General features: G+C 46.5%; 1 protein-coding gene across 4 annotated transcripts in view; it reads right to left on the bottom strand.

The window, feature by feature from the left end:
* LOC135811236 (RING finger protein nhl-1-like) overlaps positions 1–25,704 on the bottom strand; it is a 243,889-nt gene extending 218,185 nt beyond the window's left edge. For 3 of the 4 annotated variants that reach the window (XM_065324434.1, XM_065324437.1, XM_065324436.1), the window contains exons 1-2: positions 25,326–25,703; positions 24,166–24,226 (exon numbers count right to left, since the gene is read on the bottom strand). In XM_065324434.1, coding sequence (XP_065180506.1) covers positions 24,166–24,226; positions 25,326–25,528 — 264 coding nt within the window. In that variant the 5' untranslated portion in view covers positions 25,529–25,703. Of the gene's footprint in view, positions 1–24,165; positions 24,227–25,325 lie in introns of all 4 variants that reach the window. The other variant, XM_065324435.1, reaches the window with a different exon arrangement.
* Between the last annotated feature and the right edge of the window lie 229 nt (positions 25,705–25,933).

The raw sequence follows: 25,933 nt of genomic DNA, 5'->3' as shown, positions 1-25,933 counted from the left end.
ATAAAGAGACTACAGTTGAATGAGTGGCTAATCCTCTATGTATTCGGTTATAATGTCAATAGATTGATGAGGTTAACCCTTTATGGGTCTCACATAAGCGAAAGGGTCGTATGTGACCCTTACAGTAAAATCGCATTTTCTGTTAGTTTTGTTGCTAGGAGACAACTAAAATGTTGCTCCACGCGTAGCTGAGGTCCAAAGCTTTCCAACGGTGTAAAAAACAACCATACTTACCATACAAATTTTTGCAGTATCGATCGGCTGAAGTCTGGTGAAATTGGAAAAGACGACCCTCCGCCATGCGCGCATTTCGAGAATGGGAGTGCATCTCTTGAGGCCGTGTCAGAAAAGCTTTCTGAGGACACTGACGGCACCAGTCTAGGCTGGATGTCCCTGGAGAATTTCCAGTGTAATGTGGTGAGAAAGAGAGCTCCGTTGAGTCCTCCTAGCTCAAATTTATCGTCCCCGAATGAAGAAATCAAATTTACCAACCAGCGAGGAAGCACAGCAACAGCAGCTCTTACAAGGACTTGTCAGGTGCGATCAGCTGATTCGCGTGGCCGTGAGAATCACGGCATGCGTGACATCGCTCCTGAGTACTCATCTGAGCGAGAGTGAATCTGACGCGAGCGGCGATGAGGTGAACGATCCAAAATTGTGATATTGTGGAACTGTTGCTGCTGGTGCATCGCCGATGGCTAGGTATTGGAGTTCAAGGACGAAATTAGGAGCATATATTCTTCCCAAAAGACGTAGCACTTACCTGATTGTTTATCATAGGACTTCAGCTCCATCATGAACTTGGTATGCACTTCGTGCTGTGATTTTTGTGCTTTTTGTTCGCAATTGTATTTTCTCTCAACTTGAAGGGCTACCACGGGTCATACCCTTGCCTGGACATAGTCATATTTGTGTTTTCTGGACTCGTCCAGGCATACAGATTTTGAAAATATATGGTTTACCCATACCTACAACTAACAGAACTTGAGTTATGGCTGGTTGTTTGTACGCGTGTTTGCGTGACCACCCCTCACATACATTGAGTAAGACCCACAAAGGGTTAAAGGTCATCCTGAATGTAGGTGACGACCTTGGAGAACATGGTGAAAACGGTGGGCGCCAAAACCAAAAAGTTGCATGCGGCATGCCGTGTCTTGTTTGTTGTTGTTCGCATTCGGAATCTTTCGATTGGGATAAGTCAAGTAGTTTTTCGTCTATGTTCGTAATCGAAAGGTCCATGATGTGTAGAAATTTTCTAGCTTTCCTCTTGTATAATTCATTTTGACATACAACATTTCTTTCTCGAACTAGCTATTACTATGTATGTAGTACCAAGAGTATTATAACCCACCAAGAGTGTCCAACTCTGCATATGGGGTCTCCGACTGCGAAAACTCACATCACGTGTCTCAGGTACGTTTTGTTCAACATACAACAGGTGATAGCGTGCGCGCAATCCGAAAATCTGCTCAGATTATGCGGATTAGTTCCATACGCGCAGTAAGTTTCTGCCAGGGAGTGCTTATATTATTACTCCGCTACTCGCTAGAACCGGGCTGCAAACGAACAACTGGGACACTGAACCACGTTATGTAAGCTTTTGCTGTCGGCGAACCCGATATAGAAAGGGTATCAGGAGTTGTGGGGTGATGTGAATAGCACGAATCGATTCATGAATCGATTCGTGAATCGATTTGCTCGCATAATCGAACGCACTCAGTGATGGTGCAAGCAAATGGAGAGCTTCTATCAATGAACAAAAAAATAAAAAATAAACATATCGGAGTTGAATTTTTGTGCAGAAGGGGTTGGGTACTCGACACTCACGAATTTTCAGAGTCGATAGGTTTGACATGATGAAGTCTGATGTGATCAATGTATTGGGTAACTGCATGTGCGTTGAACAGAGCAGCGGCAAACATCTGACAGTTGCTTGTTGACAAGTAAGTTGTATTAAAGTGTCCTTAACGAGATGCGAGTCACAGAGGAAATCTACCATCATTGCTTACAAATCCAATCTAAATCTGCAGATTGTTTCTACAGATATAGCTTGGATTTGTCAGCAATAATCTCCTCTCTTGGAGTTTTTCAATCGGTACTTCGATAGAAATATCTCACGCTTGAACAAATCTTGCCTCTACATATGCTGACACCATCGGTGTTTGTTTCGGATGAACACCACCAGTATCTCGTTTGAAAGATAATGAAAGCGCGGAAAGCAATCAAGTCCGTCGGTTGATGGTACCATATAGGACTTTTACAAATACCAGCCCAGATGATGGTCTCTTCTCCTACACACCAGGTTTTTTAGAGACTACTTCACATCAAGGTCAAAGATCACGCCACGATGACCTATGAGAACACGATGTATCTCGAACAAGGTCAAAGGGCACGTCACGGGAAGGTAGCGACATTGGAGAACACGATTTGTTTCGAAAGTGGAAAGACGCTCCCGTCATGTGCCTTTTGTGTTTGGGTTTGCAATCTTTCGACTGCTATATCACATTGAGATGTGAATCCCTTTCTTCCATTGAAAGGTCGATGTGATGGAGAATTTTTCTAGCTTTCCACTCATATACTTTTTTCTCTCATAGTGCTTGGTTTTCATATATTTTCAATGTGCCACACAAACACACACACACACACACTGTACTGTACTGCACTTGCTCACTGCCAAAATTGGTGACGTTGGACTCCCCGGGAGAGGGGGGAGCGGAACTCGAAAGGAATCTTGGAAAGAGGACTCAACTGGCTATTGAACCGCCCAACGGCCGACACCCCCTGAAATCCCCAAACTATGGGTGGACTTGCAAATGATCCCACTTACGGGCTCACCGCACCTCATCAAGTGGGTGAGGACAAGGTGCATAAAAAGGTTTGAAGGCATATAAGGGTATCCGTCCTGGGATCCACTTGCAGTTACCCCTGTCCCCAGTGAGGGTAATACTTGGTACTAATGTGAGTGGCTAAATCAGAGTGGATCTGATATAAGCTTCACTACCACCAGTGATTACACAAGAGTTAATCTAGCCAGAAGTAGTCCATGGTCAACAAGTATGTATACTTCAAATAGAAAGTATAAGCCCTGCAACCAAGGTGGCATATACAACAATACACCTTCTAGCAGCCTAGCCTGTTGGCAACAGACCCAACACTTATCTGGCATATGTGTACCCACCAACCGGACTAGCTGGAACACACACACACAGTTTATGAATAACACGGTCTACGACAAGACCCTGGAGAACGAAAGGAATCGTATCAACCTGTGCGTGATGAGAGTAGCGGAAGCGGAAGATCGTCTGAAGCGTCGAATCAACAAGTCATCATTGCGCGAAATCCCGCATCTATGATCGACATCCACATAAACTGCTGGGACCATAGTTGTGTACTCGAATCTCATTCAGAGCACCTTTTTTGTTTTTATTATATTTTATTTTTTCGTAAGAAAGGTTTGCTCCCCACACCGGAGCTCGCGCTATTCCGCCGACTTTACTTGACACTTGACTGACTCACGACTGCCATCCAGAGCACACGAGAAGTCCATCGAACCTTCGACTCGGCAAACCTGCAAGAAAGCACCACTCCCTGCTCAATACACAGTGTTTCGGGGAATTCACCCCTCATCAGTTGAGCTTGAGTAGGCTGAGGAAGATTGTGCCTGAAGAGCACCACTTATAATAGTGCTCTCCAGGCACAAACATCACCAGGGATACAAACTTACAGAGACGCTCCGCTTCCAGCGCGACAAACACCTCGTGAACACCAGATAGCAGCGTGAGTCAGTGTCGCTCCTGGACGGTGAGACAGACGTCGAGGACCCTCGGTCATTCGCAACGCTGTCACCTCCAAACCAACTAGTCGCAAGCCCGCGCTGGGCACAACAGTACGAAGTAGTGGTTGCGACTTCGGCGATGATTTGTAAGAAAGGTTTGCTCCCCACTCCGGTGTGGGGAGCAAACCTTTCTTACAAATCATCGCCGAAGTCGCAACCACTACTTCGTATTTTTATTTTTTCGATCGATCATTCTTCAAAGAAAGTTCAGTGGACAATCGATCAACGTTGCCGATGCCCGAGGAAAAATGAGTCTGGTTGGAGTTTTTGCGTGGTACAGGATGACCAGATATGTATGGCTAATCCCATGAGTACGAGGGTTATACCGGCGGATATTATCACGAGTGCTTTAGCATGAGGGAAAATACAAGAGACACGGTATACACAGAGTACGAACGGTATGATCCATGTATCCCATGTACTGTCCCCAATAGAGTGTGACCAGCACTAAAATCTCCCTTTAACTTTTTGGCGTGACCGGGGGATATTCGTGACCCGAGGGGGGAATATTATTGACTCCAGCGGGGAATATCGCTCTATATTCTCCCACTCAGAATGGTCGTTGATTGGCTGAAATGGCCTAAATCGTTTCGCACCATGGGATAAATAAAATATATAGATACATTGCGACGATCCAATCTGCATAACGTTTCCTAATAGTAAAACCGCATGCACGACGGTAAGTACAATTCATGTGATTTCAAATTGTTTGTGATCTGCAACATCGCGGGCAGGACGGATATACAGCAACAGCACGACACCCGTTATACCAGGCAGTAACCATCAGTCACCTCGATCGCGTTCGTCAGATCAGGCGGTAAGCGAGGCAGTGAACATGAAGAAATGAAGTTTGAATGATTGAAAACTCAATTATTCAAAAATCTCAGAAATGTTGAGCGTAAAAACACTGATAACAAGGAAAGTGACTTACTTCGATGGTAAAATACAAAGCGAATGTTCTTCGTATGTACCCGGTTCTTGCTGAATCAGCCACACTGTGGAACCATGTGTTTGATTCTACAAGCGATGACTACCTGCTCCTCACCGACCAGTCTCCACGATGGTGGTAAAGTCACCAAAGATACGAAATTGGAACATATTGTGCATGCACGCAATATAGAGATGAAACGACTGAGTCGATAACTCGACTGGCCATAAGTTTGAGTCGATAGAAGGAATACCCTTATCAACCCGTGCATATGTTTAAAAAACACATCTATTAATAACCAGATGTACATGTCGCATGGGTCCATTGGAATGTTGAAACTGCAATGTGCTCATATTGTGCTGTGGTGAAACCTACAATGGTCAATGTGCTCATATTCCGTTTCTGTATGCTTGTGCATGGGTGTATGACCGTGCATGCATGTATGGATGTGTAAATATGCTGTGCTTGTGTTCATCTGTGAGGGCAATGTCAGTTGAAAAACAGTCGATAGTCAGTCGAGAGGATTGAATCTAGTCGATAAGGAATTTGGGTCGGTCGTTTCACACCTAATGCAATATGACCATTCCAAAAATATAAAGCCATTGTGCAAGCTGTGACCCTGAAATCTCGTTCATTGGTACCCATGGCAACCCAGAGCTGGAAAGTGTAAGTGATGACATGAAGCGGGTACATGAAAACCAGAGTGTGCTGCTCGGGGCTTTTTCTACTATGCATATGGGTGTCTGTCACGGTGGAATTCCGTGATTACATCAAATTGTGCTCAGAACTGAGGTGGGAAATGTCGTAGTGCATACAACTGAGCGGAAGTTGTGTAGAAAGAGACCTGCTTGAATCCTGCTTGTATGCACAACATCGCTAAAATGATGTAATCACGGGAATCTCGCCACATGCACGGTCATACACCCATGCACAAGCACACAGAAACGAAATATGAGCACATTGACCATTGTAGGTTTCACCAAAACACAATATGAGCCCACTGCAGTTTCAACATTCCAACGGACCCATGCGGCATGTATATCTGGGTATTTATAGGTGTGTTTTTTTAACATATGCACGAGTTGATAAGGGTTTTCCTTCTATCGACTCAACCTTATCGACTGGACAGTCGAGTTATCGAAACAGTCGTTTCATCTCTATATTGCATGCATGCACAATATGTTCCAATTTCGTACTTTTGGTGACTTTACCACCATCGTGGAGACTGGTCGGTGAGGAGCAGGTAGCCATCGCTTGTAGAATCAAACACATGGTTCCACAGTGTGGCTGATTCAGCAAGAACCGGGTCCATACGAGGAACATTCGCATTGCATTTTATCATCGAAGTAAGTCACTTTCCTTGTTATCAGTGTTTTTACGTTCAACATTTATAAGATTTTTGAATATTTGAGTTTTCAATCATTCATACTTCATTTCTTCATGTTCACTGTCTCGCTTACCGTCTGATCTGAAGAACGCGATCGAGGTGACTGATGGTTACTGCCTGGTATAACGGGTGTCGTGCTGTTGCTGTATATCCGTCCTGCCCGCGACGTTACAGATCACATACAATTTGAATCCACATGTATTGTACTTACCGTTGTGCGTTCAGTATTGCTATTGGGAAAAGTTGTGCAGATTGAATCGTCGCAATGTATCCACTTATTTTATTTATGCCATGGTACGAAAATATTTAGGCCATTTCAGCCAATCAGCGACCGTCCTGAGCGGGGGGAATATAGAGCGATATTCCCTGCTGGGGTCAATAATATTCCCCGCTCGGGTCAGGAATATTCCCCGGGTGACGCCAAAGAGTTAAAGGGAGATTTTAGAGCTGGTCACGCTCTATTTGGGACAGTACATGGGATACATGGATTATACCATTCGTACTCCAGGTATACTCAGTCTTACTCTTTTACTTCTTAGCCATGGTTGGCTATAAAAACCCTGCAATCGCCACGTAAAGTGGTCATTGGCTACCCCAGCCATGTGTTGCTTGGAATAAAATAAACGAGAGAGCTTGGAAGCTCAGGGCCCTGCGCTATGCTTTGTTGCCTAGCTCATCGTGCATGTTGTTAGAACTGATGGAAACGCTTTTTCCTTCTATTAGCTACATCATTGTATTGCAAAAACGTTTCAATGAGATACTGAAGTAACGTCTTCTGCATAGCTATGGGACCGGCGCTGACTCTGCCGATCACGGGCCTTCTGGAGTCGACGGGATGTCTGTCCTGACGTTTCCTGGGACTGGCGCTGACGCTGTCGATCACGGGCGTTCTTCTTCTTCTTATTATTATTATACTGACGGCAACTAACATCCATTCTGATTGCATTTACTCGTCTCCCTAATTCATATTTCTTTCCAGAAAATCTCCCCATACAGCAGGGAGTCGTTTACATAATATGACTCCCTGCTATACATCTACATGACTGTATATACGTTACAATTATTATGCTATCGGCCTTCATGCGATTCCTGGGCTGGTCGACAGGCGGCCCAGCCAGCCTGCTAGTGGGATCTCGGCCTCGCACACAAATCCACACAAAATGTTACTGCACTGAATGCATTCCCCTGATACACTTCGCATATATACTCATTCTCTTGATGGTACCGTACGCTTGATGGTACGGGACAGGTACAGGATAGCGCCAGGCATGTCGATGGCAAAAACAAACAAAAATATTGTGGCCAGCTGTCTTTGCTCGTACGGTACAGTACGGGACAGATACGGGATAGCGCCAGGCGTGACACAAACAAACAAACAAACAAACAAACAAACACCAAATTAAAGCTGTGTGGACCCTGGCTAGCGCCAGACGTTACTGAAGTAACGTCTTCTGCATAGCTACGGGAATAAATAAATATGTTTGTGGCGCTGGAAGCGGAGCGTCTCTGTAAGTTTGTATCCCTGGTGATGTTTGTGCCTGGAGAGCACCATATACGTGGTGCTCTTCAGGCACTGTTCCAGGCAAGAATTCAAGTTCCGATACACGTGCACAGGCACACTCTCCGAACGCAAATGGGACAACACACCATTACTAGACGTTCTGGATTTCTCCTTGCAAACACACTTCAACCATAACCGGCATAACTCTAAAACCAAAACTGCCAAAGGAAGCAAAAAAGGGCCAGCAAAGGCACAGCGCGCTTGCGCCACGACATACACGGACACGTGACACAAAAGGCATCATAGCTAGTGCGAGCATGACTCATAGTCATAGCTCAGTCATACAGCACAGCACAGTTGTACAAGCGCATGATCGCGGGTACAAAGGGTTTCAAAAATACAAATAAATTATCATGAGAGCAGCTCAAACAACTACACGTTCGAAGCAGAAACAGAATAGAAGAGAGACAGAGAAGCAGAGTAGAACACGACTAGACAGAAGGAGAGAATTATCAGCGTCAGTAGAACAATAGCATGCATGGACACTCGTAATAACGGAACAGACGACATGGCTGAAAAATGGAGCATCTCCACGTGCGAGCTCGCAGCAATGTGACTCAGAGACAGAGGAAGATGAATAAATAAACAGACAAGGTAAGGTCAAAACGAGAATCATTCAAGAGGCAGTCTTGAAACATTTACAGAACAGGTGAGTGGCGACAACATTCTCCCACCTGCTAACGGATGCAGTTAGCCAACACATGACTCATGCACGGACATCAAGCACGCAGATGCGCGACACCGGCAGGATGAGTAATCGGGTGTAGCGGTGGTCAGGGTCGAGTAACACTGGACGCTTTGTAGACTCAGGCAAGTGAGGCGTGTTGTCTGTTCTCCCGTGAACCACTATGGTGCTGTCCAATAGGGTCAGCGTCAGCGATGCCAGGCGGCTGCTGCGGGTGACTGGCTTGCCCTGCTGCAGTGCGGCGAGTTCGTCAGGGAACGACTGTTGCTGCACGTTCTCCCACCAGAGCTGCTGGGCGTGTCGGAACTCTGATGGCAACAGTTCGCTACTGGGATTCACGGCCTTCTTGGCAACTCTAGCCTTCAGGCGCTCAACGAAGCGGGTCACCCAGGCTGTGGTGCGAACCAGACGCATCCATGATGAAAACCTGGCGATATCGGGGAGCGCTTCCTGCAGGGACGTCGTGGCGACAGTGGCCCCGCAGAACTCTCGCTTCAGCTCGGGGTCCGTGTCCTCTGGCTCCACTTCAGGAGCGGCGGATGGCCAACTAGCTGGTTGGTTGCGCAGAAAGTCGGGCCCTTGCAGCCAACGTGTCGATTCGACGATTTCCATAACAGGTACGCCGCGGGAGAGGTCATCGGCTACGTTGTCAGCAGTGGGTACCCAGCGCCAGTTGGACTCGTTGGTTAGCTCCTTGATCTCGCCGACGCGGTGTGCCACAAACGGCTTGTAGCACCTGGCATCAGCTCGTATCCAGCTCAGGGCGGTCTGAGAATCGGACCACAGAACGGACTTGCAGCAGTCGAAGCTGTGATGCTGCAGAACAGCTGACGATAGGCGTGCGCCCAGAACGGCAGCTTGCAGCTCGAGTCTAGGGATGGACAGTGGCTTGAGTGGCGCTACTCTGGTCTTCGCCATCACTAACGATGTTGCGACGGACCCATTGCTCAACTGAAAATGCCAGTATGAGGCAGCACCGAAAGCTTTCTCACTCGCGTCGCAGAACGTGCGCAGCTCAATACTGGTAGCGTCGGCAACAGCTAGTGAGTAGCAGCGTGGGATGTTGACTTTGCAAAGCGATTGCAAGTCTTGGCACCATTCATCCCACCTGACCTTGATAGAAGTGGGCAGCTCATCGTCCCAGCCGATACCAGAGCGCCAGATGTCCTGTAGTAGTACTCGGGCTCGGATGGTGAAGCAGGCAAGTAGTCCGAGCGGATCAAACGCCGCCATCACTGTGCTGAGAGCTTGCCGCTTGGTCATGGACCTTCCAGGGCGGTTGATCTTTACTGCGGCTGGCTGGACTCGTAGCGTGTCTGTCGCTGTGTCCCAGCGCAGGCCAAGCGTTCGCTCGACAGCATGGGCATGCTCAACATCAAGGTCAACGGTTGTTGTGTTGGCTCCTAGCGCTTCTGGTACAGATGCCAGAACAGCTGGCGAGTTGCTGATCCAATGACGGATGACGAAGCCTCCGTCCTTGTGGATGCGGATGACGTCAGCAGACAGTGAGGTGGCTTCTTCAACGGTGTCTGTTGAGTCAAAGTAGTCGTCCATGTAGTGACGCCCGACTATGGCAGTCTGCAGCCGAGGCGACGTCTGCGGGTGGCTGTGAGCATTGTGGTTCTTAACGAACATTGCCGACGAAGGGGACGACGTCGCGCCAAATGTCATTGACTTCATCCTGAAGACATCAGGTGGTTGACTCTGATCGGTCCGCCACAGGAACCGTTGGCTGTCTCGGTCGGCTTCACGGATCTGAACCTGGTGGAACATTTCGGCAATGTCGGCACCGAACGCAATACGGCGCTCCCGGAAACCGAACAAAGCCGTTGGCAGTGGACGGAGCAGGTCTGGCCCGGAGAGCAGCGCATCATTAAGGCTCCTCCCACCTGTCTTTGACGCCGCGTCAAAGACCAATCTCAACTTTCCGGGTTTATTCGGATTCACCACGTCAGGTGGTGCAGGTGGAGCACGCGCAGTCGGCGGATTGGCTTGTGGGACCTGACCCAATGTCTGGTGCAGCACTTGTTCATTCATGACCAGCTCGGACCACGCACGATCTAGCTGTTGTCGGGGTTGCAGCTCCCTAGCACCTGGCGAATCACCGAGGCTCGTCATGGGTACAGTCATGTATGGGGCTGCCTCCGCGTTTAAGCGGGTTACTGGACGTGGCGCTGACTGGCCTACAGGCGGAGCTGGCGCTGACTGGCCTACAGGCGGAGCTGGCGCTGACTGGCGTACCGCAGGAGCTGGCGCTGACTGGCCTACAGCCGGAGCTGGTGCTGACTGGCGTACCGCAGGAGGCGCTACATACTGAGAAGCAGGCTGGCCAGCTGCAAATGTGACCTGATGGCTGACCGGCTGCGGGGGAGCACTGTCTGAAGGGGCGGCTACACTACATGTGTGCTCCGTAGGGTGCAGAATGCCTGGCGGTGCCCTGTGCTGCGCAAACAGCTCCCGGGTACAAGAGGCACTCTCCACAGCAGCACAGGCGGACTGTGCTGTGTCAGCACTGGCGCCTGATCGGGGACGTAGGAGACGTCTTGGGTCCTCACCCGCTCTGCTACGCGTTCCACTTTACTGCTATCGACAACAGTGGCATGGGCTGGCTGCAGTGCCAGGCTCCTACTACTACCGGTAAGTCCACTGAGGACTGAGCTGCCTGCTCTGCTGCTGGCGTCTGCGATTTCTGCCAGCACAACTTGCAATTCCAAATCGACGACCGTCTTTTTGCGGGCCAGCGCCTGCTCTTCGAGCGCCTGAAGTTTCTTCGCTGCTTCTAGCTGAGCCTGCGCTTGAAGCAGTCGCCCGCGGGTTGCTGAGCTGGACGACGCACGCAGCACCTGGTAAGACATTATGACACTACTGCTAGACTGACAGTTACTGAAACTGCGGCCGGACTAAAATTGACAATTACAAACAACACTATGAAAGAAGACTGTACTGAAGCTACAAGGTTCAGTCGAAGTAAGGCTCGAAGGACCAAATGTTCCAGGCAAGAATTCAAATTCCGATACACGTGCACAGGCACACTCTCCGAACGCAAATGGGACAACACACCATTACTAGACGTTCTGGATTTCTCCTTGCAAACACACTTCAACCATAACCGGCATAACTCTTAAACCAAAACTGCCAAAGGAAGCAAAAAAGGGCCAGCAAAGGCACAGCGCGCTTGCGCCACGACATACACGGACACGTGACACAAAAGGCATCATAGCTAGTGCGAGCATGACTCATAGTCATAGCTCAGTCATACAGCACAGCACAGTTGTACAAGCGCATGATCGCGGGTACAAAGGGTTTCAAAAATACAAATAAATTATCATGAGAGCAGCTCAAACAACTACACGTTCGAAGCAGAAACAGAATAGAAGAGAGACAGAGAAGCAGAGTAGAACACGACTAGACAGAAGGAGAGAATTATCAGCGTCAGTAGAACAATAGCATGCATGGACACTCGTAATAACGGAACAGACGACATGGCTGAAAAATGGAGCATCTCCACGTGCGAGCTCGCAGCAATGTGACTCAGAGACAGAGGAAGATGAATAAATAAACAGACAAGGTAAGGTCAAAACGAGAATCATTCAAGAGGCTGTCTTGAAACATTTACAGAACAGGTGAGTGGCGACAACAGGCACAATCTTCCTCAGCCTACTCAAGCTCAACTGATGAGGGGTGAATTCCCCGAAACACTGTGCAGTGAGCAGGGAGTGGTGCTTTCTTGCAGGTTTGCCGAATCGAAGGTTCGATGGACTTATCGTGTTCTCCGGATGACAGTCGTGAGTCAGTCAAGTGTCAAGTAAAGTCGGCGGAATAGCGCGAGCTCCGGTGTGGGGAGCAAACCTTTCTTGAAAATAAATACCGTGTCCCTTATATTTTCCCTCGTGCTGACGCACTCGTGAAAATATCCGGCGGTATAACACTCGTACTCATGGGATAATCCATACATGTCTGGTCATCCTGTACCACGCAAAAACTCCAACCAGACTAATTAATTTTGTCCTCGGGCATCGACCACGTTGATCGATTGTCCACTGAACTTTCCTTGAAGAATGATAAATCCAAAAAAAAAAAGTGCTCTGAATGAGATTCGAGTACACAACCATTGTCCCAGCAGTTTATGTGGATGTCGCTCATAGATGCGGGATTTCGCTCAATGATGACTTGTTGATTCGACGCTGCAGACGATCTTCCTCTTCCGTTACTCTCATCACACACAGGTTGATGTGATTCCTTATGTTCTCCATGGTCTTGCCGTAGACGGAGTTATTCATAAGCTGTGCGCGCGCGCGCGCGCGTGTGTGTGTGTGTGTGTGTGTGTGTGTGTGTGTGTGTGTGTGTGTGTGTGTGTGTTCCAGCTAGTCGGGTTGGTGGATGCACATATGCCAGATAAGTGTTGGGTCTGTTGCCAACAGGCTCGGCTGCTTGAAGTTGTATGGTTGTATCTGCCACCTTTGTTGGTTGCAGGGCTCATGTACTTTCTATTTGAAGTATACATACCTGTTAACCATGGACTGCTTCTGGCTAGATTAACTCTTGTGTAATCACTGGTGCTAGTGAAGCTTATATCAGATCCACTCTGATTTAGCCACCCACACTAGTACAAAGTATTACCCTCACTGGGGGCAGGGGTAACTGCAATTGGATCCCAAGATGGATACCCTGATATGCCGTCAATCCTTTTTCTGCACCTTGTCCTCATCCACTTACTGAGGTGCGCTGAGCCCGTAAGTGGGATCATTTGCAAGTCCAACCATAATTTGGGGATTTCAGGGTGTGCCGGCCGTTGGGCGGTTCAATAGCCAGTTGAGTCCTCTTTCCAAGATTTCTTTTGAGTTCCTCTCTCCCCTCTCCCGGGGAGACCCACGTGACCAATTTTGGCAGTGAGGAAGTACAGTCCAGTGTGTGTGTGTGCGTGTTTGTGTGTTTCTGTGTGTGTGTGTGTGTGTGTTTGTGTGGTACATTGTGCATCCTACAATTCACTGTGACGTCAATGCACACTCCATGATGTGTGCATCAATGGTCCGTGTGCTGCACATATTTCCACCACTGAAAATATATGAAAACCAAGTACTATGAGAGAAAGAAGTACATGAGCGGAAAGCTAGAAAAATTCTCCATCACATCGACCTTTCAATGAAAGAAAGGGATTCACATCCCAATGTGATAATATTAAAGCAGTGGAAAGATTCCAAACCCGAACACAAAATACGCATCATGACGGAATCGTCTTTCCACTTTCGAAACACACCGTGTTCTCCAAGGTCGTCACCTCCCCGTTACGTGACCTTTGACCTTGTTCGAGACACAGCGTGTTCTCAAAGGTCATCGTGGCGTTGATGTGAAGTAGACTCTTAAAAACCCGGTGTGTAGGAGAAGAGACCATCATCTGGGCTGGTATTTGTAAAAGTCCTATATGGTACCATCAACCGATGGACTTGATTGCTTTCCGCGCTTTCATTAACTTTAAAACGAGATACTGGTATGGTCATCGGAAAACACACCGATAGTGTCATCATAATGTAGAGGCAAGACTTGTTCAAGCAGGAGATATTTCTATCGAAGTACCGATTGAAAAACTCCAATAGAGGAGATTATTGCTGACAAATCCAATCTAAATCTGTAGAATCATTCTGCAGATTTAGATTGGATTTGTCAGCAATGATGGTAGATTTCCTCTGTGACTCGCATTTCGTTAAGGACACTTTAATACAACTTAATTGTCAACAAGCAACTGTCAGATGTTTGCCGCTGCTCTGTTCAACGAACATGCAGTTACCCAATACATTGATCACATCAGACTACATCATGTCAAACCTATCGACTCTGAAAATGCGTGAGCGTCGAGTACTCCACCCCTTCCGCACAAACATTCAACACAGATATGTTTATTCCCATAGCTATGCAGCAGGAAGTAACGTCTGGCGCTAGCCAGGGTCCACACAACTTTAATTTGGTGTTTGTTTGTTTGTTTGTTTGTGTCCCGCCTGGAGCTCTCCCGTATTTGTCCCGTATCTGTCCCGTATCTGTGACTAAAAAGGCTCTACAGGATTGTACATAACAGCTGTCCACAATATTTGCGGGCCCCTGTATCTGTCCCGTACCGTACCAATATTCGTCGTGTTATGTATACGAGTCCCTGATGTAGAGGGAGATTTGGAAAGAAATAGGGAGACGAGGAAGAAATTAAATTAGAATAGACGCCGAATAGGTGATAGGATGCGTTTATTCCCGTAGCTATGCAGAAGACGTTACTTCAGTAACGTCTGGCGCTAGCCAGGGTCCACACAGCTTTAATTTTGGTGTTTGTTTGTTTGTGTCACGCCTTTTTTTTCTGAATACCACAGTACCATCAGATGCTGCACAGCGGGGGCGGTGGCATATTGGATGGAAGTGGGGGTGGGGCAAAAGTAACTCCTCCGAATAAAGGTCTCGGATTCATCGTTACTCCTGTGCGCCGATACATAGGAGAAAAGAAACATGTGCATCCAAGAGGGAAGCACCGGCTTTGCAAACGATAATGGGGAGAATTTGAGATTGAGATAAACAAAAGTAAAAGCAGTGCACCGTAGGAAGATGGAGAGAACTGATAATCGGATTTTTAGGCTGAGCAAAGGGGATCAAAGAGGGGTAGAAGGGAGCTGGAATGCGGTCAGTATAATTAGGCTGGTGTGTTGGCTGCGATGGAGAGATCATAGCCTGTCTGTGGCCCACTCCCAATTGCTGCGCCACAAGTGGTCGTTGACATTTTTCTTGAACGCTATCCTGTATCTGTCCCGTATCTGTGACTACAAAGGCTCTACAGGATTGTACATAACAGCTGTCCACAATATTTGCGGGCTCCTGTATCTGTCCTGTACCGTACCAATATTCGTCGCACTATGTATACGACTCCCTGATGTAGAGGGAGATTTGGAAAGAAATAGGGAGATGAGGAGGAAATTAAATTAGAATAGACGCCGAATAGGTGATAGGATGCGTCAGCATAAACAAACTTTGGAAGAGAGATCCCGTCGTCTCCAAAATAAGCGTGAACGAGCGATTCAGCGCCGGTCACAAGAAACGTCGGAAGAGAGATCCCGTCGACTCCAGAAGGCCCGTGATCGGCAGAGTCCGCGCCGGTCCCAGGCAACGTCAGGACAGACATCCCGTCGAGTCCAGAACGCCCGTGATCGGCAGAGTCTAAGCTGGTCCCAGGAAACGTCAGGACAGACATCCTGTCGAGTCCAGAACGCCCGTGATCGGCAGAGTCAGCGCCGGGCCCAGGAAACGTCAGGACAGACACCCCGTCGACGCTCAGAAAAACGAAATCTGCAGCCTCTTTTGCCGTCGGACAGGATACGTATTTTAGGAGACTGTAAAGTTATGTAATGTGCTCCATAGGCAACCATGCATTCGGCGGCGTCATTGGCTCAACAGGTCAATGTACATGTTCTGATTACTGTATTAAAATCAACTAATTTTCGCTGGCGATTTAATTTCGCTGATTTCGCCGCTTGGTACCAACCGGCCAAAGTAAATCGCACGCCAAAGTTTGTCATAGAGGCAAATGATGCATGATTGAGCAATGGATGCATGTGAGAGCAAAAATACCGATCGAATTCTTTTTGAAAACTCCAATTGGCCAAAAATTAATGACGGCGAAATATTTCGGTTCGAGATCGGCCCAAGGTTCTCATCGGCCAAAATTTTGTTGATTTACAGTATAAGGAGGTAAAAAGAAAAGAAGGAGCAAACCAAAAGTAGATGATATCAGAGAAATGACAATCCGCAATAAATTCTGCAAATACTTTTGCCTAACTCATAATATTCAAACTGATTGAAACGTTTTTGCAATACAATGATGTGGCCAATCAACGGAAAAAAACATTTCCATCAGTTCTTATAACATGTACGATGAGCTAGGCAAAAAAGCATTAAAGCATAGCGTAGGGCCCTGAGCTTCCAAGCTCTCTTGTTTATTTTTTTAATTCATCAATGGAAGCTTTCCGCTTGATTGCACCATCACTGAGTGCGTTCGATTATGCGCGCAAATCGATTCACGAATCGATTCATGAATCGATTCGTGCTAATCACATCACCCCTCAACTCCTGATCCCTTTCTATATCGGGTTCGCCGACAGCAAAAACTTACATCACGTGGTGCAGTGTCCCAGTTGTTCGTTTGCAGCCCGGTTCTAGCGAGCAGCGGAGTAATAATAAAAGCACTCCCTGGCAGAAACTTACTGCGCGTATGCAACTCATCCGCATAATCATAGCAGATTTTCAGATTGCGCGCACGCTATCTCCAGTTGTATGTAGTACAAAACGTACCTGAGACACGTGATGTGAGTTTTCGCCGTAGAAGACCCCGTATGCAGAGTTGTACACTCTTGGTGGGTTATAATACTCTTGGTACTACATACATAGTAATAGCTAGTTCGAGAAAGAAATGTTGTATGTCGAAAAGAATTACACAAGAGGAAAGCTAGAAAAATGCTACACCTCATGGACCTTTCGATTACGAACATAGATGAAAAACTAATTTACTTATCCCAATCGAAAGATTCCGAATGCGAACAACAACAAAAAAAGACAAGGGATGCCGCGAGCAACTTTTTGGTTTTGGCACCCACCGTTTTCACCGTGTTCTCCAATGTATGTATTCGGTTATAATGTCAATAGATTGATGAGGTTAAAGGTCATCCTGAATGTAGGTGACGACCTCCATTCAGGATGACATTTAACATCAATCTATTGACATTATAACCGAATACATAGAGGATTAGTCACTCATTCAACTGTAGTGTCTTTATCAACCAGTATGAGTAGCTCCAGATATAGCACACCAATTCGTTGGTTGACAACTGACACGCCGTTTATCCCGCCGGTTGATGAGGAGGACCTGCCCTCACACCAACCCCAGCAGCCATTATACTGGAATGTACTCAGGGTTCTAACCAGGTCAATATAGTAGGGGGTGGGCATGGGAAAAGGTTACCCCATGACCCATTTTTCCATTGTCCAAAATTGCAATGCCATGCAAAATGTAACATAAATGGTGAACCCCCGACTTCACCCCTCACAAATGTGCCTTTATGAACCCTCTAGTAGTGACTATCGACTGTATTTTCGTTGAATGGTGGGAAAGAACACAAAAATCGGAAAAATAGAAGGGGGCGGCACTTTTTCACAGGGGAGCGCGCAAACAGAGTAGGGGGCGCTGCGCCCCCTACCACCTTTGGCAGAACCCTGGTATTACTTTTATTCCGTTTGTCATCAGAGCGGCAGATTGAGATCAGGAAAATGCAGTGCTTCACACCGAGGCACGAGTTGGAGGATATTCTTGACGATGGATTGGCTAGTCGTCAAGATATGATACCAAGCGCCATTGGAGAGTTTCTGATTCGAATCAGTAACGGCAAGTTTGGTGCTGGTCAATGTCCGATTCTCCTACCACAAGATGTTGATGTAACCGATTTCGGTGATCTCAGCGAAGCCGATGATTCCGTGCTATTGGATCTCATGCTGGAACCCAAGGAGAATTGCGTCCGGGCCACCCAGTATGTTGATAAGAGAATTACAAAACGCATTCAGAACGTATTTCAAGAAACAGAAGAAATCGACGTGCCTGAATTTATGAGAATCATCAACATGATCAACGTCAGCATCTGCATTCGTTTGTCGGATACAAAACTCGTGGATTTGCCCCCAATGAAACTGAAGGCCATGCCCACAAGCATCAAGAAGGTCAACGTCGAGATGCACACCATCAATGTGGCCTCAGATGGCACCTGCACATTGCGTGATCGCAGTTTCGTGACGAGTCGAAGACCAAACACACGCGTCATGAGGCCGACTATGATGATTTGAACCCTGTCGTCACCATTGCAATGGAGAAGAGAAAGGTAGTGTGCATGTAACATTTTTAGGTCAGAGTAACTCTGCTTACTTATATGGAACCATTAGTGTACATCAGAGCGTCCGATAACTCCATCTCGTACTGTGTGTCACAGAAGAGGTCATGGATTTATCCATCCTCACACGTACATTGTATTCGAAGAGTAAACTTTGTAGTTTCTCATCTGATATCAGCTTGAAACTATGGCAATAAGAACTGAATTTTCACTGGTTTGAGGGGAAGACACTGAATTTTATATTTGTAAATACTATCTTCCTCCTCGACTGCATTGCGATCTTCAGTGTTCGTTCCATTATGATTATTCCTTATGTATTGTATATATCAAGAATTGACCTTTATGACGTGTGTGAGCATGCCCATTTTAGAAAAATTGCATGGGGAGGTGGAACGGGAGGAGGGGTGGGTGGGTCACGGAAAGAACACCAACATCTTATGACCCCCATATCCAGCATTCTATCTACTTTTTATACCCACTCCCATCCGGGGCAATGGCCAGGTACAACCATTGGGGTACAATCATGATGTCATACCCCTCAACCACCTCCAACACCCGAAAACTCATTTTTACGCAAAAAAAGGCGCCCGGGGTTTTAACCCCAAAATTGGGGTACTCTAATTTCAGAAATTTTTGGTGCTCAATATTTTCGGTATGAAAGCAAAAGGCTTGGTTAGGTGAACAGAAATTTTCGGTACAGAGAAGCAGTTCCCTATTGGATTATGTGTGTTAGTGTTTGTTCGGTGTATGGAACTTTTAACTATGAAACAGATGCACCGAAAGTACCGAAAATAAAAGTACACCGAAATTTTGTGAAATTACAGTACTATCAATAGTACCCCATTTTTTCGGGCAGGGCATGTACCCGCCACAGAACCCGCCCGACACATACTACTTCTCTATTCCACTCTCTATACCACTCTCTATTCTACTCTCTATTCTATTCTCTATTCCACTCTCTATTTTACTCATGCAATGCGCCTTGCACCCCGTGTTCTGCATGCAAATACGTGCATTTGTTTTAGCATGCAGAACTGTACGAAAATAAAATCCGTACAAAAAGGTCAAAATTTGGCTTTGTCCGAAAGTAGTTCTGTCCGAAAATTTCATGCACATACAGTGGCTCACCAGACAGATCACAGGCAGATACATTACTACAAGACCTTAAGTCAACTTTGCGTATAACGACACTTGGCGGGGCATCAGAAAGTGTCCTTATTCGAGATGTGTCGTTATACATGAAATCTCATTGTACCGTATTTTCCGGGGTATAAGCCGCACCGGGGTATAAGCCGCACCCCCCTTTTTGAGGCAAAATATTGACTAAAAGTTGGTACTCGGAGTATAAGCCGCACCCACAAACCAAGATTTTTCACACTCATTGACAAATGGCCTTTCTACAAATTTATTATGGTTATGGAGCTAAATACCATGTTAGATCAGATTATGAAGTGTTAGTGCACCACAGGTTGCTGCAGAGATGTTGGTGTATTGCTGTGTTCACTACAGATCACTCCATGTCATCTGCACTATCTTCAGTCTCGCTGCCACTGATGTTGATCAGCAACACAGGCGCGAAGCTGAGTCGAATGACATGTCACATGACGTCAGCATGCATACTGATGTATGCTTAGCATTCATTCGCGCAAGCATATTCGGTGTATAAGCCACAGGGGCGATTTTGGTCCGATTTTTAGCGAAAAAAAGGGCGGCTTATACCCCGGAAAATACGGTATTCATTTCGATGGGACTTTGTTCTGGGCATGGACATGCTGTCGTTATTCGCAAATTATCGTTATATCCGCAGTCGTTATTAGCCATGTTGACTGTAGACCTCTTGACCAGACAGATACATTACTACACAACAAAGACGTACAGTCCAGACAGATACATTACTACACAACAACGACGTTCAGTCCAGACAGATATATTACTACACAACAAAGACATACAGTCCAGACAGATACATTACTACACAACAACGACGTTCAGTCCAGACAGATACATTACTACACAACAAAGACATACAGTCCAGACAGATACATTACTACACAACAAAGACGTACAGTCCAGACAGATACATTACTACACAACAAAGACGTACAGTCCAGACAGATACATTACTACACAACAAAGACGTACAGTCCAGACAGATACATTACTACACAACAAAGACGTACGGTCCAGACAGATATATTACTACACAACAAAGACGTACAGTCCAGACAGATACATTACTACACAACAAAGACGTACAGTCCAGACAGATACATTACTACACAACAAAGACGTACAGTCCAGACAGATACATTACTACACAACAAAGACGTACGGTCCAGACAGATATATTACTACACAACAAAGACGTACAGTCCAGACAGATACATTACTACACAACAAAGACGTACAGTCCAGACAGATACATTACTACACAACAAAGACGTACTGATCAGACAGACGTATTATTATAAGATCTACAGTGGTTGCCGAACACATCTGTCTATTGCCATGGATACTGCGGTATGGTATGGGTTCACCTGTTCACTGGCAATACTTTATCATTCATGATGGTATGGTATGGGTTCACCTGTTCACTGGCGATACTTCATCATTCATCATGGCATGGTATGGGTTCACCTGTTCACTGGCGATACTTCATCATTCATGATGGTATGGTATGGGTTCACCTGTTCACTGGCGATACTTCATCATTCATGATGGCATGGTATGGGTTCACCTGTTCACTGGCGATACTTCATCATTCATGATGGTATGGTATGGGTTCACCTGTTCACTGGCAATACTTCATCATTCATGATGGTATGGTATGGGTTCACCTGTTCACTGGCGATACTTCATCATTCATGATGGTATGGTATGGGTTCACCTGTTCACTGGCGATACTTCATCATTCATGATGGTATGGTATGGGTTCACCTGTTCACTGGCAATACTTCATCATTCATGATGGTATGGTATGGGTTCACCTGTTCACTGGCGATACTTCATCATTCATGATGGCATGGTATGGGTTCACCTGTTCACTGGCGATACTTCATCATTCATGATGGTATGGTATGGGTTCACCTGTTCACTGGCGATACTTCATCATTCATGGTGGTATGGTGGAATGCATGCCAACACAGCACTGACCAGTCAACACAGCACTGACCAGTCTACACTACACTGACCAGTCTACACTACACTGACCAGTCTACACTGCACTGACTAGTCTACACTACACTGACTAGTCTACACTACACTGACCAGTCTACACTACACTGACCAGTCTACACTACACTGACCAGTCTACACTACACTGAACAGTCTACACTACACTGACCAGTCTACACTACACTGACCAGTCTACACTGCACTGACCAGTCTACACTACACTGACCAGTCTACACTACACTCTGATCTACTGCAGTTAAGTCTAGCACTGTACTGAGTGTACATACAGACCTGACATCGGGGCATGTACTCTGCACTACAATGACTGACTTTCTGGGCTACACTACTGTCCATTCATCGGAAACTGTCCCGCTGGTTTTTGAAAGTCGGATTTGGGCCGAACTGAGGATCAAAAACCCACTCTAAATCTCACAAATCTGGGTTTATGATCTGCGTCTCCATACATTTTGCCATGGCATATCTGTCCTAATTTTGTAAAACCTGGCTTTATTTCTATTTCCCTGCTCTTGAACTTTTCTGGCCTCAAATGTGGCAATGAGTAGTTGCACGGGTCACACAATGCAGGATGTACTGTTGTTTTCACGATATCTACAACTATGTGAGAGAGACACCAAAAAGTTAGGGTGCCAGTTTCCAATGAATGGAGTGTAGGAGTGGTAGTGCATGCAGCACATGTACTGTGCTTAGCTAACCGTAGCTTGTATAGTACTAGGCGGATTAGTTTTGCCACAACTGTAGACCTGCTGGACAGACAGATTATTATTTAAATAATTTAATTATTTGTTTACTCACAATCAAGGGGCACTAGCCAATGAATGGGAGATGTGGTGATAGCCAGAAATGGCGGTAATAGAGGGGAGGGAGAAAAAATGAAAGGGAGATGCGGTGATAGCCAGACATGGCGGTAATAGAGGGGAGGGAGAAAAAAATGAAAGGGAGATGCGGTGATAGCCAGACATGGCGGTAATAGAGGAGAGGGAGAAAAAAATGAAAGGGAGATGTGGTGATCACCAGACATGGTGGTAATAGAGGGGAGGGAGAAAAAAATGAAAGGGAGATGCGGTGATAGCCAGACATGGAGGTAATAGAGGGGAGGGAGAAAAAAATGAAAGGGAGATGCGGTGATAGCCAGACATGGTGGTAATAGAGGGGAGGGAGAAAAAAATGAAAGGGGAACTGAAAAGTAAGATAATCGCAGGAAAGCTAGCGCAGGGCTGGATATCAACTGGTATGTTGCATTCTGCAGTAACCGTATGAATGACTTGATACATTACTGCAAGATGTAGACCTCCAGACCAGACACATACATTACTACAAGGTCTAGACCTCCATACCAGACAGATACATTACTACAAGATCTAGACCTCCAGACCAGACAGATACATTACTACAAGATCTAGACCTTCAGACCAGACAGATACATTACTACAAGATCTAGACCTTCAGACCAGACAAAAACATTACGATAAGATCTAGACCTTCAGACCAGACAAAAACATTACGATAAGATCTAGACCTCCAGACCGGGCAGATAGACCCGTTACTGTAAGACCTAGACATAACCAGACATGACATGACGTAACCAGTGTTCACAACTGGCGCGTGTACGTGTGAAACCATGTGTTTGTGCGTATTTTTGCTGGCTTTTGGGGCGTAATGCGTGTGAAAACGCACTGAAAGGGAAATTTCAAAATTGGATTTTTCAGCGCGTATCAGGCGCGTACCGGCATGCATGCCAGCCACTTTCACTGGTGGGGTCGAAACAATAGTACTCGAAGGTGTCGCATTCGTTCAATAAGACTCGGATTGCTGCTTATTGTGAAAGCCTGAGTGCGCATTTGGGCACGGATGAACCGCAAGAGTATCGCGTCCACCCGCCATGCAGTTGTGAACACAGCTTATCCCTTTACCGGCAAGTGCATTTTGTATATGAAATCCATGACATTGAGAAGGATGCCAATAACTCACAACGAAGGCACATTTTGTATGTGCAAGTTATGTTTTCTTGGAAGTCTGGTACTATTATTTATTTCTCGCTGCCGTCACTCAGGTACGGAGAAAGTCGATGGCCTAAAATTTCGTCTCTGGGGGAATGTCGACACGGGGATCACTCTTGATGGCTTTCCCACCATAAGCACCATCAGATTCTTCCAGGTACATCACGATGACATCGTCTTCAGCGGCTGGAGCTCCCGATATTTGCGCGAGAATTTACTTGGCGTGCGCTCCGCTCCGCAATTTGAAATTCGCTCGCATCGGCGGCTGGAACGAAGTATTTATCTATCTGTCGGCGGTCCCAGAGCGAAGGTCTGCTAGGTCCTCGTCAGAGAAGTCATCTGAGGACCCAAGGAACTCACTGCGCAAGAGGAAATGCATCTGACGACGTTTTGACGGAGGCAGATGGCATTGTCGGCGCGCGTGTATTTCCGTAAGTTTTCGATCGCGCAGTTCTCAATGAAATCAAATGGGACACGTGTAGATCTCTTCAGCTACGGATGGGATCATACCTAGGCTGTGTAAGGGCCACGGGAAATCCCCGTGGGCTGATTTTTCTTGTCATACCAGGCCTGGTTTTAGTATGCATGTCGAATGCGTCATTTACGACACATTCAAGTATGGGGCTGCCGGTAAAGGGTTAAGCCCAGAACAGCACATGACCTGTATAAACATACCTCGGCTGGTTTCAGAACTGCCTGGCAATCCTTCCAGTAGCATTCAGCAGTGGGTCTCATCCTGAAACAACAAAATTAGAATTTGAAATTTCATCATACACTAGTTCTTTGGGTGTGTGGATTTAAGTACCTCTTTGTATTCATTTATGGTTGTGTGTGTGTGTGTGTGTCTGGATCAAGTTTACACACTACACCATTCACCCAAACCATTTACTCACTGATATAGACATGTATACCCTACACACAACCCCACCCACACATACACACACACACAAACAAACAAGAATATATTATTGGTAGTTTGCAAAGTACCGCTAAGTTTACACAACCAGAAGTTTGAGTACGCAAAACACACTGAGTTATGCCTGACCCGCAATCGGACTGTTTTTTGGCCAGCGTTCTGACACCGACCCTGCAATATAATCGGCTGACTGGGTTGGACTGCCTATGCACACACAAATTTATCGGAAACGCGTGTGACCGAACCGTCGACCGAACCGTCCACGTCTTGCAATTTTGTATTTTATTTTGCTGATCCAGCAAACTAGTCGTACAACCCGATATCGGCCGAAAAATCCGACGAGTGTGGACCAGGCATAAGTTTGCAGTTTACAAAGCCAGAAATAGAGATTATTCTTCGCAACAAAGCACCAGCGATTTCCTTTGTATGCTGCTGTGTGTGCACCACCCAGTCACTGGTGGTACAGAGCATCACTAGACTGTAGTAAACACACTATGGTATCTACACCATGCTGTCTACTACTGTAGCGGACATAGATTGACCGGCGCCCTCAGCACGTGTGGCGTGCAGTGCACATGTTGATCCGATTCGACCAGCGCGCTACAGCGCATACATGCGGCTGTGCGAATGAGTTTCCATTTCCTTGTTAGCTGCACTAAAATGGATACTTCAACTTTCATTGTAGTTTGAATGAACGTAATCGCGGAAAACGATAATCGCCAACCTGATCCACATCACGATACAAGTAGTACAGTAGACTTAGTTCTGCTCACACAGGAATCACATTACATATAGTATAGACTATTACACAACACAATACATGCAGGAGCGGATAATCACACGATAGCCTTGCGACAATAGGAGAGGTTCAAGCCTGGAAACACTCGAAATAGGAGAAACGCTAGCAGTCACAACTTACCGATCTATGCGGTCTTCAAGGCAAAGTCGACAGTAGCGGTGACCACACGGACCACTACGCGGCTGGTCAAGCACCTGGTGACAATGTGAGCAAAGGTACTTCTTCTCGCGAAATTTCGCGTCCTGGAAAATCTCCGGAGGATATCCTTTTCGTTGAAAACGTGATTTGCGCCAGGGCATTGAGCCTGGGGGTTTGACCGCCATTGCTCCGACACTTAGCAGACTCGGAGGAAGTGCGCTAGCACGAATATCGTTGCAACGCTAGCAAATATGCTTGTGACTGAAACTATCGAGTAGGTAATATTTCTTTTCTAAACTTGTTTCACTCGCTCGGAAACACACACACCAACACATCAACAGCAGCAGTGTGTGAAAAGTTACCCAGACCAGGGTCGTGAATGTGTGAATCATCTACATCTACCATCTACCACACAGTGACAGTGGATCTATCACACAGACTACAAGTAGCGAGATGCTGCGCTTGCATGCATGCTCCTCCTGTCTTGCCCTGTCCAGACTGTCGACTCCAGACCACGGAGTCGTGTTTATACAACTCCCTGCTCCGCTCCAGACCTGCAAAGTCCAGGTCGGGTGTCCATGGTGCCAGGT

The sequence above is a fragment of the Sycon ciliatum genome, chromosome 3 (genome assembly GCF_964019385.1).
Source record: "Sycon ciliatum chromosome 3, ocSycCili1.1, whole genome shotgun sequence".
Lineage (NCBI taxonomy): Eukaryota > Metazoa > Porifera > Calcarea > Leucosolenida > Sycettidae > Sycon > Sycon ciliatum.
The sequence above is the reverse complement of the archived record's forward strand: the minus strand, read 5'-3'. Positions and strand labels throughout refer to the sequence as shown.